This window comes from Pleurodeles waltl, chromosome 9, assembly GCF_031143425.1.
Source record: "Pleurodeles waltl isolate 20211129_DDA chromosome 9, aPleWal1.hap1.20221129, whole genome shotgun sequence".
NCBI classification, from domain to species: domain Eukaryota; kingdom Metazoa; phylum Chordata; class Amphibia; order Caudata; family Salamandridae; genus Pleurodeles; species Pleurodeles waltl.
Genome location: NC_090448.1, coordinates 18,038,787 through 18,053,007, shown reverse-complemented (window position 1 = coordinate 18,053,007; position 14,221 = coordinate 18,038,787). Strand labels below are relative to the sequence as shown.

Sequence of the window (14,221 nt, the reverse complement as noted above, 5' to 3'; positions counted from 1 at the left end):
TTCGTGGTTCGCATTCCACTTTTGGAGTATATGGTTTGTGTTGCCCCTATCCCTATGTGTCCCCATTGCATCCTATTGTAACTATACATTGTTTGCACTGTTTTCTAAGACTATACTGCATATTTTTGCTATTGTGTATATATATCTTGTGTATATTTCCTATCCTCTCACTGAGGGTACACTCTAAGATACTTTGGCATATTGTCATAAAAATAAAGTACCTTTATTTTTAGTATAACTGTGTATTGTGTTTTCTTATGATATTGTGCATATGACACTAAGTGGTACTGTAGTGGCTTCACACGTCTCCTAGTTCAGCCTAAGCTGCTCTGCTAAGCTACCATTATCTATCAGCCTAAGCTGCTAGACACCCTATACACTAATAAGGGATAACTGGGCCTGGTGCAAGGTGCAAGTACCCCTAGGTACTCACTACAAGCCAGTCCAGCCTCCTACAGGGACCTGCTCCTCTCTCCAGATGCACACTTGTTTTACTGGGACCTGCTCCTCTCTCCAGATGCGCACTTGTTTTACTGGGACCTGCTCCTCTCTCACAGATGTGCACTTGTTTTACAGGGACCTGCTCCTCTCTCACAGATGCGCACTTGTTTTACTGGGACCTGCTCCTCTCTCACTGATGCACACTTGTTTTACAGGGACCTGCTCCTCTCGCACAGTTGCGCACTTGTTTTACTGGGACCTGCTCCTCTCTCACAGATGCGCACTTGTTTTACCGGCACCTGCTCCTCCCTCAGAGATGCACAGATGCACACTTGTTTTACTGGGACCTGCTCCTCTTGCACAGATGCGCACTTGTTTTACTGGGACCTGCTCCACTCACATGGATGCGCACTTGTTTTACTGGGACCTGCTCCTCTCTCAATGATGCACACTTGTTTTACTGGGACCTGCTCCTCTCTCGCAGATGTGCGCTTGTTTTACTGGGACCTTCTCCTCTCTCGATGCGTACTCAGATCTGGCATCTGCTGAGAGTTGTTTTACCTCTTGTAGGAGGCTGGCCTGGTTTGTTGTGGGTACTTTGGGTACTTACACCTTACACCAGGTCCAGTTATCCCTTGTTAGTGAACGTAGTAGTGTTCTAGCAGCTTATGCTGATAGAGGTAGCTATAGCAGAGCAGCTTAGGCTGAACTAGGAGACATGCAAAGCTCATGCAATACCACTTATAGTTACACAGTACTTATACACAAGTAAAGACAATACTCAGTGTCACCAAAGATAAAGGTATTTATTTGGGTGACACAGTACAAAAAATATCTTAGAGACAATACTCCTTCTGGAGGTAAGTATTAGACACAATATATACACTAGACACCAAAATTAGACAAGTAAATAGTCATAGAACAATGCAAACAGTAGGAAATCCTATAGAATGCAATGGGAGAAAATAGGTCTAGGGGCAATACAAACCATATACAAAAAAAGTGGAATGTGAATCACAAATTCCCCCCTAAACAAGTGTAGTGTGTGCAGAATCACTGGGAGAGTGAGAATACTGTAAATGTAAGTAAATTACCCCACCGCAGAGCCCAGAAAAGCAAGAGTAAAGTACTGCAAGTTTCCTTAGGACACACTACGACTCGTTTTGGGGATCTTGCAGCAGCCAACCAAGTCTGCAAAGAACAACTGCTGGATTATTGGACCTGAAGACCTGCAAAGGAAGGGGACCAAGTTCAAAAGTCGAAAGAAGTTCCAGGAAGGACAGGAGCTCCCCCAGAAGAGGGTGCAAAAGAAGAGTCCTCGTTAGTCAAAGACTGCAGAAAGGCACCCTAGGAAGATGCCACTGGGTTCTTGCATGATGCAAAAGATGTCCCACGGGGTGGAAATTGTTGCAGATAAGATTTCGTGTTAGAAGGTGTCAACAAGCCTTGGTTACGACAAAAGTGCATTTTTCATCAAAATGGCGCTGGATGGACCCAGGAGGGACCTGGGCGCCTCAACTCTGTGTGAGGAGGACTCTCTGCATTTTAGAGAGTCCTGAGGATACCAGCCATCACCCCCAGAAGCCACAGCATCCGGGTTCAAAGGAGATGCAAAACGCGGTTGATGCAGCACAACAAAAGAAGGTCCCACGCCGCCGGAGAACAACTCAGCGAGTTGAGCGTCACAGTGTGGAGTGCTGGGGACCTGGGCCAGGCTGTGCATGAAGGAATTTTACAAAGAGTACACAGAGGCCTCAGGAGGTGAAGAAGGCACAATACACAGAGGTACTGTCGTTCTCGTGGAAGGCAAGGTCTTACCTCCTCCACATTGCGTCAGCAGGACCTCAGGACAGTCTATGTCGATGATTTCCACCCTCTGTGTCCTTAGGAGCACACTTGTTGCTGTGAGAGGAGTCCCAGGGTACCGGTCATCACTTTGGAAGGTGCCTGCTTGGAGCATGGGAGTGACTCAGTCACTCCACTGGAGATTTCTTCAGTCCTTCTAGTACAGGATGAAGACAGGGAGTCCCCAGAGAATGCACACCATGGAAACTGTTGCAATTGCTGACTTGGAGCTGAGGTTGCTGAAGAAAAGTATCTCTTGTAGTCACTTTGTTGCAGTTACAGCGTTTCTTGGAGCAGGCTGCGGTTGATCCGAGGTCAGAAGAGTCTGAAGTTGTTGCAGAGGATTCCTGAAGGAAACCTGCAAGCAGAATCTGAAGAGATCCCACAGGAGAGACCCTAAATAGCCCTGAGAGGGGGATTGGCTACCTTATCAGGTATGGACCTATCAGGAGGGGTCTCTGACGTCACCTGCTGGCATTGGCCAATCAGAGCCCTCCAGAGTGCCCCCACACCTTGCAAATCAACATGGCTGAAGTCTGGGACACACTGGAGGAGCTCTGGGCACCACCCCTGGGGTGGTGAAGGACAGGGAAGTGGTCACTCCCCTTTCCTTTGTCCAGTTTCCTGCCAGAGCAGGGGAGAAAGGGTCACTGAACCGGTGTAGACTGGTTTATGCAAGGAGGGCACCATCTGTGCCCTTCAAAGCATTTCCAGAGGCTGGGAGAGGCTACTCCTCCCCAGCCCTTAACACCTATTTCTAAAGGGAGAGGATGTAACACCCTGCTCCCAAAGGAAATGCTTTGTTCTGCCTTCCTGGGACTGGGCTGCCCAGACCCCAGGAGGGCAGAACCCGGTCTGTGAGGTGGCAGCAGCTGTAGCTGCAGTGCAAGCCTCAGAGAGCTGGTTTGGCAGTACTGGGGGTCCATGGTGGAGTACCCAGGATGCATGGAATTGGCTCCCCAATACCAGATTTGGAATGGGGGAACAATTCCATGATCTTAGACATGTTACATGGCTATATTCGGAGTTACCACTGTGAAGCTACATATAGGTACTGACCTATATGTATTGCATGCATGTAATGGCGTCCCGGCACTCACGAAGTCCAAGGAAATGGCCCTGAACCATGTGGGGGCACCTTTGCTAGTGCAAGGGTGCCCTCACACTGAGTAATTTTGCACATAACCTTCAGCAAGTGAAGGTTAGACATATAGGTGACTTATAAGTTACTTAAGTGCAGTGAAAATGGCTGTGAAATAACGTGTGCGTGATTTCACGCAGACTGCAATTTGCAGGCCTGTGCAAGGGTTTGTCTGAGCTCCCTATGGGTGGCAAAATAATTGCTGCAGCCAATATGGATCTCCTGGAACCCCAATGCCCTGGGTACCTAAGTACCATATACTAGGAACTTATAAGGGGGGTCCAGTGTGCCAATTGGAATTGGAATATGAAGTCACTAAACTATAGTGACTAATTTGGTAAGTAGAGAGAGCATAAGCACTGAGGTTCTGGTTAGCAGAGCCTCAGTGACACAGTTAAGGACTACTAACAACACACACATTAGGCCACAAACTATGAGCACTGGGGTCCTGGCTAGCAGGGTCCCAGTGAGACAGTAAAAACACACTGACCAATAGGGTTTTCACTATGAGCACTGGGGTCCTGACTAGCAGGGTCCCAGTGACAACAGTAAAAACATCCTGACATGCTAGAAAGAGGCTACCTTCTCACACCTCTGAAGCATGGGATGTAGCTGGGAGGCCTGGGACGTAAACAAGTCTCGTTGGAGCTGTGAATAACTTCTCTTCTGTTTCTAACAGCCCCTTACACCTCTGAGGCCAGGGGTGGCAAGGACATTCCCAGGGGTCTCAAGAGGCAAGGCAGGTGTCACAGCTGTCATCCCTGTCACCCCCCCAATGGCATCTATGAGTGAATAGTGGTGAATGTCTAGCTTTGGATTTCATTCAAACTAACACTAAGAATGAGAGCGTGTCACTAAGAGGATACAAGTGGCAGCACATGATAAAACTGTCCAGCAGGCATCTGAAGGGACAGAAGCGGGCATGGGCTACGGGGAGCAGAGGGTGGCACATAAATCACCCAGCGTACCCCGCCTTAGCACCTCCATGCTTGCATGTAAGAGGGCCTCTAAACTCACTCATCCCCCTGGAGAAGGAAGGTTCAAATAGGACCGTGACTTCATCTCAGACATGGTCATTCCACCAGGTGCATTCCAGCACATCTTTTCTTTGCTCACCCAAGAGGAATAAACCCTGTCTGGTGTTATGTTTTCGCAGTTTATAAGAAATGCAGCATGGGCGTTTGGCCTGGAGTATTCCTGTTGGAACAGGCCCAAGGGGCTTCAGCCTAAGGTTGGCCCTTCTCTGTTGGGGCTCAATGAGCAAAACAATGATGGAGTGAATACAGCTAAGAGTAATTACCACAGGCTGACATTCAATCAAGAATTCCACCCAGTGCTTAATTTGAGCTGGTGGGTGCTAATGGGGAACACCAGCACTTGCTTTTCCATATCTGATATTTAGTGGCTCAAGAGAGGGAAAGAGGCAAATCGGAAAGATGGAGAAGAAAAATATGGAAAACCATCACCAGGGGAAAAGCAGGAACAAGCAAGAGTGAGATAAAGGCGCAGGGACTGTCTGGTGGTGGATTAAAAAGGCATCAGGAGGATTATAGACTAGCAATCTTGGTATTCTGCGCGCCAATGTTTAATTGCACCTTCCGCAGGCTTTTGATCAGCGCTTCGGGCACCGGCATGCTTTATTTTATAAATTAAGGACTGAGTCCACCCATCAGGAGAGTTTAAAGAGAAAAAAGTATTATTGATCCTCATGTTCAGGACCTCAGGGACCACCTCAGTGAGTTCACGACTGTAGCCACGGACATCTGGAAAGATGCCCTAAACAGGCATAAGTGCCTGAATGGGTCATGTCCAGACATGCAGGAGATCACAACAGACACCGTGTGGATGTGATAATAGTGTACCACTGCTGTACGAAGATGGCCATTGTGGAAAATTTAAACAGGAGCACAAGATGGTCTTTATTCGATAAAAAAAAAACGACCGGCTGTAGGCAGTGTGAGATTTAGGGTATGATTTATAGTTTGGTGGTGGGATTACTCTGCCACAAACATGACGGTTATCCTGTCCGGCGTATTGCAAGTTCCATAGGCTATAATGGGATCGTAACACAGCGGACAGGTTATCCGTCACGTTTGTGAACGAGTAACCCCCTCTGCCAAACTGTAAATCAGGCCCTTAGTGTTTGAAGTACAGGACCCGGGAAGTGAGAGCCGAGTTGCATACACAGCAGCTTCAGGGTGCAGTGAACTGGGACTCCCGCCGGCATCTTTCGTCTCTTCAGCTGCCACGCCGAGTCCATATACACCTTCTTGCCACAGCAGGAGGTCTGAGCCTTAGAAAGAGATGCACTCACCTCACATACACCCTCTACCATGTGGGGGAACCCTGTACTGACTTCCGAATGCCTACTCCATCCTCTTCCCAAGGCAGGTCATCTCCCACCTGCTGGGTCTATACCATGCGGTCATAGCCAGGGCTACATTACGCTTATAGGAAATGAGAGATTTACTGTTATATCAACAGACCCCCGGCCTAGCACTGTATGTGCAAAGACCTGTTTAACTGGTGAGCTCAGTCAAGAAAAGCACTGATAGAATCACACATTAGAACACTGGAATGTTGGGAGCTCCACTGAAGACGATGAAGTGGCACCGGGCTTTTAATGGCCGATATAGGCCTTCTGCTCCAAGATTACAATGTTTGTCTTTCCGTTTCTCCATCTTTAATTTAGAACAGCGGGTGGAATGTTCTACTAACCCTGTAGCCCTCCTGCCTCGGACTATACTAGTTGTTAAAGGCCCTCAACCTCGTTATAGGTCCTCACCTGTGGCTTGCGCCCTTAACTCTGGTTCAGGGCCTTTAACTGGAAAAGCCCTGGGCAGACGGCTGTAAGGCTATAGTGGAATCATGCGGAGAAAGCGCTCTGTGTCTCCCGGAGCCCACAAAAGAAAAAGTGCCAGAGAGATGCATACGTGTGTGTGTACAATAAATAAATTACTTTGGTCTGTATGATGAAGCTGTATGCTGCAGGATGGGACAGATCTCTGCTCAATCCAACAAACAAGGACCAAGTTTGAATGTTTGTGTTGTCGCCGACGTACAACCTCTGAATTGTTTATAGCAATTTATTTGCTGTTGGTTTCGCATCTTTTCAATAAATGGGTCCCTGGTAAACCATTGTCTCATATATTCAGTCTTACGCAGGTTACCCCTGGGGTCATGGGCTGCTCTTGTTTCTTGAATGAATGAATGAAATTAGAACTTATAAGGCACACAGCTACTGAGCAGAGTGTCCCACTTTCTTATAAGCTGATTCAGCAGTGGCAAACACTGCATGAGACAGACCCCTAGAGGCAAAGGGTGGGCTGTTCAACCAAGACCTTTGAAAGATGGTCGGCCGGACAGACTTCAGGTTACAGTCAGACTGTTCCTACAAAGTTAAAATCTAGAGTCTGTCACACAAGCAGGTGAGACCAGCCATGAAAAGGCCTGATTCTCTCTGAGGGAGCACTGGTTAACCCCAAACTCTGAAATAGATATTGATAGGCCAGTGTGTGTTACGACCAGATGGCCACACATTAACAAGTTGCTCAAAATAATCAAAACGCTTTGGAACGTTTTAAAGGGAAGAGATCTCTGTCTGGGTCTGCCTTTACTCATGTGCAACAGAGGCCGCAATATTAAAGATCACTTTGTACATTGTAGGGAAAAGCTTAGCATTGAGAAGAGCACAATACCAAGAACTGGGAGTATTTGGAATTAATGTGTCACTATAGACATACGGAGCTGTGCAGCTTTTAAATTCACATCAAAACAAACATTTTCCATAAAAACCGAGTCAAGTATCCTGGGAAGGCCCTTACAAACTGCAGTTCATCTAATGCTATACATCGCTTTTAGAATCCTTGTGATCTGACCTATGTAGTTTCAACAACGCATCGGGTAAAAACAAAAAAGGGCACCCCGGGGATGACATTGGCTGGCATTTAGCCGAGACGGACATTACAGCATTAGAATGTTTAGACTCCATTGAAGACAATGGTGGAGCTTCGAGCTTATAATGGCCGATAGAAGTCCAGGGCTCCAACATTCCAATGTTTATCTTCATGTATCTTCCTTTTAATTTAGAACATTCTACCCTTAGAGGGTGGAATGTTCCTATGGCCTTAAAGACCTTCTGCCTCAGGCTATACCAGTTGTTAAAATGCCCTCTCCCTTATTGTAGGCCCTCGCTAATGTCCCACGCTTATAATTTGGGTTCAGGGCCTTTAAAATCTGGTATGACCCTCAGTAGCGGGCTATAAGCTATAATAAACCATAGAGAGGAGGTGATCTGGAAGCAATTCCACCAGTCCTGGAATGTAAATGTATCAATCTTGAACTAAACACACTAGAAGAGTTCCAACATTTTTTCACAATGTGTTTCTGGTTTGGCTTTGACCCTTTGGACTCTGTATTTTCTTGTTTTTACCACAAATGTTCTCTGTGGGGTTTACAACTCCTAATAAGGAAATATCACAATGTGTTGCTAATATTTTGTTATTGATTTGGCACATTCCTCCTTACCTGGTTATCAATAAATGTATGTTCAATGCTGCCCACACTAAGGGGGTCATTCCGACCCTGGCGGTAAAAACCGCCAGGGCCGGGGACCACGGAAGCACCGCCAACAGGCTGGCGGTGCTCCCTTGGGCATTCTGACCGCCGCGGTCAGAAACGGAAAACCGGCGGTGTACCGCCGGTTTTCCGCTGCCCTGGGGAATCCTCCATGGCGGCGCAGCTTACTGCGCCGCCATGGGGATTCCGACCGCCATACCGCCATCCTGTTCCTGGCGGTTTTGGCCGCCAGGCACAGGATGGCGGTATGGGGTGTCGTGGGGCCCCTAGGGGCCCCTGCAGTGCCCATGCCACTGGCATGGGCACTGCAGGGGCCCCCTAACAGGGCCCCACCAAGATTTTCAGTGTCTGCCATGCAGACACTGAAAATCGCGACGGGTGCAACTGCACCCGTCGCACCGCTTCCACTCCGCCGGCTCCATTCGGAGCCGGCATCCTCGTGGAAGGGGGTTTCCCGCTGGGCTGGCGGGCGGCCTTCTGGCGGTCGCCCGCCAGCCCAGCGGGAAACCCAGAATAGCCGCGGCGGTCTTTTGACCCCCTAAGCCTTCTGTAATCAATAAATAAATCAAATGTCACTTGATAAAGCACCCAGCCGCCTCAACAGAAGAGCTCAAGCAGACAGAGTAAGGCACGCTGAAAGGACTGAGGGGCTAAGCAGATTTTTAAAGCCAGGTTTTAAATTGCTTTTGAAGGTTGTCAAAGACCAACCCCACGCAGATTAGGTGGGAGACTACTCCATCATTTTGCTGTGAGAACAGTGAAAGAGCTGCCGCCATGGCGAGGCTTCAAGAACCTGGGATCTGAAGGAGGTGGCTAATGTTGGATCCGAGTACCCTCTCGAGTGTAGGGAGACAGTCTATTCGACAAATAACTTGGGGTCTCACCGTGAAAGGCTCTGAAAGCCAGGTCACAGCTTTGAATTGAATAGACTGTTCTACCGGGAGCCATTGCAGGTGTCTCAGATGTGGAGAGATGTCGTGCCGCAGACGGACTCTCCTGATTAGTCCTGCCGCACTAGTCTGGATTAACTGAAGTCTGCGTATCAGAGAGGAAGAGAGACCAAGGTAAAGAATGTTAGAGTTGTCCTGGCGTAGGCGACTAAAGAGGGAACTACTGCATCCCTTGTCGCTTCAGGATCCAAACAAAGGAACTTCTTACGATTGCCATCCTCAGAAAGCAGACAGGCTAAATATGTCTAATTTGCACAGTAAAGGAGAGAGTGGAATCAAAGATGATGCCCGGATGTCTCACTGAAGAGCTTGTCTTGCGGGGAGCGTTGAGTTCAGCAGGCCACCGGAGGGAAGGCGGTGGGGAACCATTATGATTAAAAACCGAGACTTCTGTTTTATCGGAATTTAATTTCAAGCAATCAGCGTCCATCCAAGCCACGACTCCTCGAAGACACAAAAAGCTGCCTCCATGTTATCTTGGAAGGAAAAAAGCAGTTGGGTGTCATCGGCGTACAGCACTACCTTGACACCCCAAGATTCAATGAGATTTGGGGGAAATATATATAGATTAAACAAGAGCGGGCTTAGAGCAGAACCCTGCAGGACACCACATACCAATGGTTTAGTACATGAAAAATGAGGGTGAAAAAAATACACCCATCGGGATCTGCTCTCCAGGAAGGATTTGACCCGTAAAAGAGCCTTGCCCTGAATGCCAAGGTGGCTAAGCCTGTTCAACAAAATAGAATGTGATACAGTGTCAGATGCCACCAACAATCAAGGAGCAACACCACAACATGTGTGCTCTTGTGCAGATTCTTCCTGAGAAACTCTGCCACCTCCAGAAGAGCTGTCTCCATGCTACGTCCTGCCCACCCCACGCGTTCCATCAGGAAGGAATAGTGAGAGATTGCTCTCTCCTGGAGACCTGGAGGATAGTGCCAGGACCCCACCTCTTCACCCTACTAGAGCCTAGTTCGGTGTCCCCGCGGAACCCACTGCCTGAGCTAAGGGAGTTTACGGCCACAGAAAGGATGATGGTTTGTCGCCCTGTCTGTTTCTCAAGAGCATCATTTCCCAAGTCCCTCATGAGAAGGGGCTGACTATCTTCTGTTCTGGTTTTTAGCTCCAGTGTGCCAAGTATTCGCAGACAACGAAAGGCCTATAAGTACTAATGACACTTCTCAAGACCGGGACAGTAATAAACGTATCTCTCCCATCGAACGACATCCTGAGTCCCCGGCCTGCACATCTTTTATCCCCCACTTTTATTAATTTTGACCTTCAAACTCCTCAACCTTCACTTAATGTTTTTTACCATGTAACTTGGTGAAACTGTTATGGTCTTAATCAATTGAAACAATACTTCTCTAATCTACACCTAATCTCCTTGTATCACAATTTTAATTTTCCTTCTTTTCTTTAGAATGTTTTCACCATGTAATTTGGCAAAATTGTTATGGTTTTAATCAACTGAAACAATAAGGCGGTCATTCTGACCCTGGCGGTCAAAGACCGCCAGGGCGGAGGACCGCGGGAGCACCGCCGACAGGCCGGCGGTGCTCCAATGGGGATTCCGACCGCGGCGGTAAAGCCGCGGTCGGACCGGCACCACTGGCGGGCTCCCGCCAGTGTACCGCCGCCCCATTGAATCCTCCACGGCGGCGCAGCTTGCTGCGCCGCCGAGGGGATTCCGACCCCCCCTACCGCCATCCAGATCCCGGCGGTCCGACCGCCGGGATCCGGATGGCGGTAGGGGGGGTCGCGGGGCCCCTGGGGGCCCCTGCAGTGCCCATGCCACTGGCATGGGCATTGCAGGGGCCCCCGTAAGAGGGCCCCTAAATGTATTTCACTGTCTGCTGCGCAGACAGTGAAATACGCGACGGGTGCAACTGCACCCGTCGCACAGCTTCCACTCCGCCGGCTCGATTCCGAGCCGGCTTCATCGTGGAAGCCTCTTTCCCGCTGGGCTGGCGGGCGGCCTGAAGGCGACCGCCCGCCAGCCCAGCGGGAAAGTCAGAATTACCGCCGCGGTCTTTCGACCGCGGAACGGTAAGCTGACGGCGGGACTTTGGCGGGCGGCCTCCGCCGCCCGCCAAGGTCAGAATGAGGGCCTAAATATTTACCTACCTGTTCGGGCTGCTAAAAACCCAAATGAGCAGTGATAAAGTGAGCTTGGAGGACCTGTCTTTTAGAGTGTAAATGCATGACGCATACACCCCCCCCTACCAAGGACCAATCAGGCATGGATTGACAACCAGCCTTTTTAGGTTCCTCAACCCTCATTCTCTAAGTTAACGAGAGTTGCTTCAGCCTAAAGCAGACCCCCCCCATGGTATCCATCTAAGCTTGAGTCTAACTTGCGCCATCGCCGCCCGGGCTGGTGAGATCCCACCGGCTGTCGCAGGACAGAAAGGGCAGACCCGGCTCCTCACCTAACCCAGACGTGGCGTGGACTACACAGCTCCTGTTTCAGCACCAAGATGCCCCCAGGGTGAGAGCTGCACTGTACAAATACACAAATTATAACAAGGGCTCCCGGTTTTATGGTATTTCTTTTTCAAGCATTTCCATATGTATTAATCCATGTTCATATTTTGGCCATTTTATTTGTATATATCCATATTTACTTTGTGTTTTGAGAATAAAGGGTGTCATAAAATGGTACATTTCCACATTTATTTACATGACAGGCATTCACTCATACTTTGATATCTGTCGCATTTTAGCAAATTAAGCACTCAAATGTAACAAAATACTACACACACAGATAAAGATTAGCAATATATACAAATACATGCTAAGATCTGCCTGTATTTGAGGAAATCACATCCTGTTTTTTAACTCCTCATGCTTGTATCTTCTCAGCTGTTGGCCTCAAATTCATGAAGAACAGCACAGAGTTACTCACAAGATTCACAATTTTCTGTATTTTTCTGCCTTTAAAAATAAATACAGACATAAAGCACTTTGTTCTCTGTATTTATCTGTAAAAATCTGTAAAAACAGAAAACCGGGAGCCTTAACTATAAGGGCACATTTAACCGGATCTGGGATGTAAGACATTTGACATCCTTCAAGGAGATGGCAAGACCCAGGATGGTTGGTACCCTGTGACGGCTGCACCGCATCCCTCCAGGTGATGATGAACATGAGATCACACGCAGTGAGACTCACCTCGCTCCATTCCTTGTTCCCGATGCCCTGGGCGTAGAGAACCACCACTGCAAGCAAAAGGGAAGAATCTCAGGTTAAGAAGCTCTGCTGAGAAACACAAGACATGTTCACCTGCGTTCAGATCACCGCCTGATCCAAGGGATCGGGCTCAGATCCCAGCCCACTTTAATGTTAACTTGATTTTCGTTCCTAGCAAAATAACAGAAACTATGCACATCGTCCATTTTTCCAAAGTCTACACTTACATAAAGACATCAGCAAATTCATGCAATGAGATAACATTAAATTTAATAATTAATGAAAATTCACACAGTAGAGCATTGTCTTAAATTCACAGATAAGTGCTGTGTCCCTTTTGTACATAAATAACACATATAGAGCAAATTATATTACATTCAGAGGCAAGTGCTGTTTCTCCCCAATACATAAATGAAAACAGGACATTTGGAAACTAAACAATTTTCACCAACTTGGAGAGTTTTTCAATTCCGCCTTTGATGTTTGAAACTTTGCGGACCCTTTCTTTTATAAAATATGTGCCGTGACTGTCAATTTAGGACTATGGGGGTCATTATGACCCTGGCGGTCTCCGACCGGCAGGGGTAATGTGGTGTCCGTACCGCCAACAGGCTGGCGGTACGGAGACCCGTATTACGACCGCGGCGGTAGCGCCGCGGTCGCACCGCCGGGGCCGGCGGTTTCCCGCCGTTTTAGCCCCGGCGGTGATAATCCGCCAGGGCAGCACTGCAAGCAGCGCTGCCCTGGGGATTATGACTCCCCTACCGCCGGCCTGTTTCTGGCGGTTTGCACCGCCAGGAAGAGGCTGGCGGTAAGGGGAGTCCTGGGGCCCCTGCACTGCCCTGCCCACTGGCATGGGCAGTGCAGGGGCTCCCTAACAGGGCCCATGCAGCTTTTCACTGTCTGCATAGCAGACAGTGAAAAGTGCGACGGGTGCTACTGCACCCGTCGCACGGCCGCAACACCGCCAGCTCCTATGTTGCGGCCGCATCCCCGCTGGGCCGGCGGGCGTAAACTAGGTTTGTGCCCGCCGGCCCAGCGGGGATGTTGTAATGGGGTCCGCGGGAGTGCGGCCGCATTGGTGGCCGCACGGCAGTTACCGCCGCCCGCCAAGCTTGTAATGACCCCCTATGTGTTGTATGGGCAGGGCCACTGGAATTATGCGGCAGGAGAGGGCCAAATTATGTGTCAGGGATGAGTAAATTATGTGGCAAGAAAAGGCAAATTATGCAGCATAATGTGGCACATTTTGTAATAGTATTGTGTCATTATTTTGGCATTTTTAAACTTGGTAACACTGTCTGGGCATTGGTTGCACCTCATTAGTACCATATTAATACCCAAATACAGCAATAAGCAACAAAGAAGTGACCAGTCCAGCTTTGCAAAGGGCCTTTCACTGCACAGCAACACGCGTCACTGCATTTGAAGTAACTTTTGAACCCTTTGAGCAGAAACATGCTTGTTAAAATCTGCAGACTATGCTTCATATGGTGGATTTTGTGGCCAATGCAGAAAATCTAGAATTATGCAAAAATCACTGTGGCCGCACAATCACATAATTCCAGTGCCCCTGTGTATAGGTGTTATGAACTAAAGATAAACAGCACTAATCTGTGAATGTAATACAAAGTGCTCTATAGGGGTTATTTATGTACTAAAGAGAAACACCGCTAATCTCCGAATTTAACACAATGTACTCCATAGGTGTTATTTATGTACTAAAGATAAGCAACACTCATTTCCGAATTTAAGACTATGTGCTCTATAGGTGTTATTTATGTACTAAAGAGAAACAGGACTATTCTATTTTGTTTTTGTAAAGCGCATGGCTACCCTATCGGCCATCCCAGCACTAACTTCTGAACTTAAAAGAAGGTGCTCTATAGGTTTTATTTATGTACTAAAGACAAACAGCACTAATTTGTAACGTTAAGACAATGTGTTCTATAGGTGTTATTTATGTACTAAAGACAAGGCACCAATCTGTAAAGTTAAGACAATGTGTTCTATAGGTGTTATTTATGTACTAAAGACCAACAGCACTAATCTGTAAAGTTAAGACAATGTG

At 48.1% G+C, this 14,221-nt stretch overlaps 1 protein-coding gene across 1 annotated transcript in view; it reads right to left on the bottom strand.

Moving 5' to 3' along the window:
- Positions 1 to 14,221, bottom strand: part of CPNE9 (copine family member 9) — a 1,043,154-nt gene that overhangs the window by 830,022 nt on the left and 198,911 nt on the right. Inside the window, exon 3 of the mRNA XM_069206140.1 lies at positions 12,133 to 12,179. Within this exon, the coding sequence (XP_069062241.1) occupies positions 12,133 to 12,179 (47 nt within the window). The remainder of the gene's footprint in view (positions 1 to 12,132; positions 12,180 to 14,221) is intronic.